Consider the following 6,356-nt stretch of genomic DNA (forward strand, 5'->3'; position numbering starts at 1 on the left):
AGAGACCTGTCTGTAGGTTAACTACAGTAGAGAAGCACATAATATTACCTGTGATTCACGCCTTTATCACTTGAAAGCACTATATATACTGTATATATATTTGTCTTATATCTGTGTAGTGTGTCTATATGTGTAATAAATGTAGACACACAAACACACACACACATATATAGAAACAAAATTCTGAATTTACCAAAGCAACAATGACATGAGAAAACATTATTAGTTATATGAACATTTTATTTTAGATTCATGAAACAACCGGATGATGGATTCAGTTGTTTCACTGGAGAGATGTTAAAGACATTTTTTGTGGACTACAGAAGTGCCATATTCTTTATAATCAGGGGATGTTATCCACATTCTTTTGAAGGATTTCAGGGTAGTAAGGACAGATGCTCCGATCCACACGCTGTATTTTCTATCAGGTGGTGCTTTTATCCCCACTGGCATGCCACTTGGTACCTGGATTTGCATCTCCTTCATTAGTCTCTCATCAAATCCTTTAAAAAGAGTAGAGCCTCCTGACAAAAGTACATTACCATACAGATCCTTGCGTATATCAATGCCACATTTCATAATGCTATTAAAGATCATTTTATGCACCCCAGGTGTCTCAAGGCCAATATTAGCCGGGGTAAACATTATCTCTGTAGCGCGGAACCGCTGGTTACCAACTGCAATGACTTTCCCATCAGGAAGTTTATACTCTTTCATGATTTCCTCATGGTTTCTTTTCATTTCCAGTTTTGGATCCAGTGCCACATAGCAGAGCTTCTCCTTTAGCTCCCTTACCATTTCTCTCTCGGCAGTTGTTACAAATGAATGTCCACATTCTAAAAGAAGCCTCATAAAATGTTCTGTAATGTCTCTGCCTGCAACATTAATTCTAGACACTGCATGTGGTAAACAGTAGCCATCATATATGGGCACCACATGGGTAACTCCATCTCCACTATCCAAAACAATGCCGGTGGTACGGCCAGCAGCATATAACGCTAGAACAGCTTGCACTTCCACATACATGGCTGGGACATTAAAGTTTTCAAACATTATCTCAGCCATCTTCTCACGGTTCTGTAAAGGGTTCAAAGGAGCTTCTGTCAACAGTACAGGTCTCTCACTGGACTTCACACGTAGTTCACAATCATACATGTGTCTCCAGATTTTTTCCATGTCATCCCAAGAGGTAACTATACCGTGCTCAATTGGGTAGTTCAGATTTAAGATTCCTCTTTTGACTTGGGCCTCTTCTCCAACATAATATTCAGTACATCCTGCACCAAGCATTGCTGACTTTCCTTTAGAATAACCAATAATTGATGTAATAATTGATCTTGGAGCCCGGTCCCCAGAAAGTCCAGCTTTACATAATCCTGATCCATTATCAAAGATGACAGCCGGCATCTCTAAAATCTTGTAATCAAACATTGTGCTGACGTGATGTTTAAAAAGAATCTATGTAGTGGAGATCCTGGATTCCTGGTGTAATTTCTTATCAGCAGACAGAGAATGTTTACTGCTTATGGTATCAGTGGAATCTTCTGCAGTACTGAATTGTTATAAATACTGACTCACTAAATATCTTGCAAAGCCACTATGATGTCACAATGATATGATGTCATAAGTCACATGAAGCTCTGTCATGGTATCTTAGCAAGTACTTTGCAAATAAGTTTAAAGGAATAAGATAGATGTGTCAAACAAACGTGGAACTTAGAGCCACATCCTAGAGGTTTAATCCTAATCAGGCAACATTTGCAAGCCATACATTTTTTGGATTCTTTTAAATTGTTTTAATATATCTTAAAGGAACATTTAATACTTTGATATGCTAATATAAAATACTTACGGCTAGATTACGAGTTTTGCGTTATGAGCGGCTCGGTGCTAACTTGCAAGTTATTGTCACCGCTCACCTCCCTATAGCGCTGCTATTACAGGTTTTCATAAACCCGGCATTAGCAGGCAATAAGTGAGCGTAGAGCAAAATTGAGCTCCATACCGCACTCCAATACCAGTGCTGCTTTGAGCTGCTTTTACGTGCTCATGCATGATTTCCCCATAGACATCAATGGGGAGAGCCGGCTGAAAAAAAGCCTAACACCTGCAATAAAGTAGCGTAAAGCTCCGTAACGCAGCCCCATTGATTCCTATGGGGAAGGAAAAGTTATGTTTAAACCTAACACCCTAACTTAAACCACGAGTCTAAACACCCCTAATATGCCGCCCCCAACATCGCCGACACCTACATTACACTTATTAACCCCTAATCTGCCACCCCCAATGTCGCTTCCATCTACATTATTCTTATTAACCCCTAATCTAATGCCCCCAATGTTGCCGCCACCTACATTACACTTATTAACCCCTAATCTGCTGTCCCTAACATCGCCGCCACCTACCTACACTTATTAACCCCTAAAATGCTGCTCCCAATGTTGCCGCCACCTACGTTACATTTATTAACCCCTAATCTGCTGCCCCTAACAGCTGTTCCAATCAGCCAATAGAATGCGAACTCAATCCTATTGTCTGATTGGATCAGCCAATAGAATTGAAGCTCAATCCTATTGGCTGATTGCAACAGCCAATAGGATTTTTTCACCTTTAATTCCGATTGGCTGATAGAATTCTATCAGCCAATAGGAATTCAAGGGACGCCATCTTGGATGATGTCAGTTAAAGGAACCTTCATTTGAGAAGAGCCGTTTTCAGAAGAGGATGCTCCACGACGTATGTCTTGAAGATGGAGCCGTTCCGTGCTGGTTGGATGAAGATAGAAGATACCATCTGGATGAAGACTTCTGCCGTCTTGGATGAAGACTTCGGCCTGCTTGGATGAATACTTCAGCCCGCTTGGATGAAGACTTCTGCCGGCTTCGCTGAGGACTTCTGCTGCTTCGTTGAGGATGGATGTCGGGTCTTCAAAAACTGTAAGTGGATCTTCGGGGATAAGTGTTAGTTTTTTTTAAGGGTTTATTGGGTGGGTTTTATTTTTAGCTTAGGGTTTGGGCAAAAAAAGAGCTAAATGCCCTTTTAAGGGCAATGGCCATACAAATGCCCTTTTCAGGGCAATGGGGAGCTTATGTTTTTTTAGTTAGGATTTTATTTGAGGGGTTTGGTTGTGTGGGTGGGGTTTGTTGTGTGGGTGGTGGGTTTAACTGTTGGGGGGTTGTTTGTATTTTTTGGGGGGCAATTCCCCGCAAAAGGCCCTTTTAAGGGCCATTGGCAGTTTAGTTTAGGCTAGGGTTTTTTTTTTTTTACTTTGGGGGGGCTTTTTTATTTTGATAGGGCTATTAGATTAGGTGTAATTAGCTTAAATATTTGATAATTTCTTTTTTATTTTGTGTAATTTAGTGTTTGTTTGTTTTTGTAATTTAGTTAATTGTATTTAATTAATGTAATTGATTTAATTGTAGTGTAAGGTTACTTTAGGTGTTAGTGTAACTCTATTTAGTTAGGTAGTTAGTAAATAGTTAATAACTATTTAGTAACTATTCTACCTAGTTAAAATAAAAACAAACTTAGCTGTGAAATAAAAATAAATCCTAAAATAGATACAATGTAACTATTAGTTATATTGTAGCTAGCTTAGGGTTTATTTTATAGGTATTTAGTTTTAAATAGGAATTATTAAGTTTTTAATAGTAGGTTTTATTTATATTTATTTTAATTACATTAAAGTTAGTAGGTGTTAGGGTTAGACTTAGGGTTAGGGGTTAATAACTTTAGTATAGTGGCGGCGACGTTGGGCGACGGAAGATTAGGGATTAATTAATGTAGATAGTTGGCGGCGATGTTAGGGGCGGCAGATTAGGGGTTAATAAGTGTAGGTAGGTGGCGGCGCTGTTAGGAGCGGCAGATTAGGGGTTAATAAGTGTAATGTAGTTGTCGGCGGTGTCGGGGATGGCAAATTAGGGGTTAATATGTTTATTATAGTGGCAGCGATGAACGGAGCGGCAGATTAGGGGTTCATAATTTTATTTTAGTGTTTGCAATGCGGGAGGGCCTCGGTTTAGGGGTTAATAGGTAGTTTATGGGTGTTAGTGTACTTTGTAACACTTTAGTTATGAGTTTTATGTAACGGCGTTGTAGCATAAAACCCATAACTACTGACTTTCAGTTTACGGTATGGATCTTGATGGTATGGGCTGTACCGCTCACTTTTTGGCCTCCCAGGCAAACTCGTAATACCGGCGCAAAGGAAGTCCCATTGAAAAAGGACTTTTGGAAAGCTGCGGTAGTTACGTTGCATTACGGCCAAAAAAGTGTGCGGTGCAGCTAAACCTGCAAGACTCGTAATACCAGCGGTAGTGAAAAAGAGCCTTAACGCTGCTTTTTCACTCATACCGCAAAACTCGTAATCTAGCCGTTAATTATGTATAGAAAAGCAACTTTGCAACATGCTTCTATTATTTATTTTGTCAATTTTCCTGCAATTTAAGTCTAAAAATTGTGGAGTTTCCAGATCTAAAAACCGAGAGCACATGACATGCTAACCTTGCCATATCTCTCTTCAATTTTCAGTTTGTTATCTTATCCTTTCTGTTGAATCCAATCAGGGAGATGAGTCAAGTCCAGATTGGCTCCTTCAAATAAGAAAAGTTGTGGGGGACCATTGAAAAAACTATTCCAGCAAACAAGATGTTGATCTGTTCCAATAATGTCCAGAGTCTGCTTTTACATTAATCTTGTAATTAGAAGCTGTTTACTGTTCCTTCATTATAGTGTTATATTTTTTCTTATTTTAAAAACACTCTTCTAATGCGGTATGAGTGAAAAAGCAGAGTTAAGGCTGCTTTTTTCACTCCCGCTGGCAGGCCCGGACTGGCCATAGGGCATACCGGGCATTTGCCCGGTGGGCCGCCGGTAACCTTGGCCCCGCCCACCATTACAGCACAGCTGCCAATCAATTATATTCCCCAAATCGGCCGCACACTGACTCACTGTCCGGTGGTGAATGACTGTCTGAGTCTAGAGCACCTGCTGACCAATCACTACACTGATGCTGCGTGCGTGTCAGGCTGTCAATCACAGTGCTAGGAATAGGAATTTATTTAGGAAAGATGCCGGGCCGCGGGCCTGTCCCAAATATCCAATAGTGACCATGAGTCTCTCTGACCTCACCTGGCCACCTGCTGAGTCTGCTCTGAGTCCTCACTGCCTGGTCAGACCGTCATGGACCATTACATATAGGTAGTAAAGGCTGTGTATTAGCTTAATGCAAAATTTAAAAAGCATTAATGCTAAACCTCTGCTATATAGTGCTCCAGACACAGGTGCACTTCTAAGCCTTACTAGATATGATCGTCAACAAAGGATACCAAGAGAACAAAGTGAATTTGATAATAGAACTAAACTGGAAAGTTTTTATTTTAAAAAAAAAAAAAAATTGTCCTCTCTATCTGAATCATGAAAGAAAAATTTTGGGTTTCGTGTGCATTTAAGATTTCACTGATTATTATCATAAAATGCTATAGATGGTGTCTTTAACCAAGAAACCAAATCACAGTTTGTTTAACGTTTGTAACACTAGAAAGTCATGGAATAATCATTTACATAGGAATATTATTAACACAACTACCAGCATCTATCTAATTACTTAGAGCCCAAAGGTCAAAACTTTGCCAGGGCCCCCTTCCATTTGCCTTATTTAAGAAGCAAAACTGGACTTACATATATGTAGCAGGGTAAGGCTGAGAATCCAGCAGTGTGCACTTCCGATTCTCAAAACTGGAAAACCCAAAATATTGAATTACAGAAAAAGGGGGGAAATAATTAATCAATACATTTAGCCTTTTTTTGTTACTACACAGATGGACAGATCACAGTTGTTTAGGAAAGTTTATCCAATAATTTTTCTACAAAATGCCCCATTAAAGTCTATAGGGATTTTTATTGATAAATAACTTGATAATCTTTTCTAAAGGATTTATGTACATATTTTATACAACAAACTCATTGGGGTATATTTACTAAGCAGCGAATGCTGCTATTACCGCACTAGCCTTCCGGTTCACCAGAAACAGGAGTTAAGAAGCAGCGAGCGGTCTTAAGACCGCTGCTCCTTAATTCGTCTGCTACCTTTTAGATCATTGACATGCCCTGCTAGTGGCCGATTGGCCTTGAATGAGCAGAGTACGGCATTGCACAAGCATTTCTTGTGAAATGCTTGTGCAATTTTAAATTCCGACAGCGTATGCTGTTGACATTTAGCGATGCAGGGCGGACATGATTCGCTATAATTAATCATGTCCGCCTGGTGTTTGATAAATCTATCCCTTGATGTCTAATGCCCCTTTTAGCCCTATCATTATAACATGTAGAACTTTATATATAAAATAAATAAGAAA

The 6,356-nt window shown here is 39.5% G+C and overlaps 1 protein-coding gene across 2 annotated transcripts; it reads right to left on the reverse strand.

Annotated features, from left to right (window-relative positions):
* Positions 1 to 297: 297 nt before the first annotated feature.
* LOC128652900 (uncharacterized) lies at positions 298 to 5,647 on the reverse strand. Of its 2 annotated transcripts, XM_053705895.1 has the most exons (2): positions 5,638 to 5,647; positions 298 to 1,409 (listed from the first exon to the last, which is right to left on the reverse strand). In XM_053705895.1, exons 1-2 carry the CDS (start codon positions 5,645 to 5,647, stop codon positions 298 to 300), a joined length of 1,122 nt encoding a protein of 373 aa, XP_053561870.1. The 2 variants fall into 2 exon arrangements, with proteins under 2 accessions (XP_053561870.1, XP_053561869.1); XM_053705894.1 differs by lacking the exon at positions 5,638 to 5,647 and having other exon boundaries at positions 298 to 1,431.
* Positions 5,648 to 6,356: the final 709 nt, after the last annotated feature.

Source organism: Bombina bombina, chromosome 3 (assembly GCF_027579735.1).
Source record: "Bombina bombina isolate aBomBom1 chromosome 3, aBomBom1.pri, whole genome shotgun sequence".
NCBI lineage: Eukaryota > Metazoa > Chordata > Amphibia > Anura > Bombinatoridae > Bombina > Bombina bombina.

What these genes read in the sequence shown, in the direction of transcription:
- LOC128652900 (XM_053705894.1), bottom strand. Translation starts at nt 1,431, where the DNA reads ATGTTTGATTACAAGATTTTAGAGATGCCGGCTGTCATCTTTGATAAT.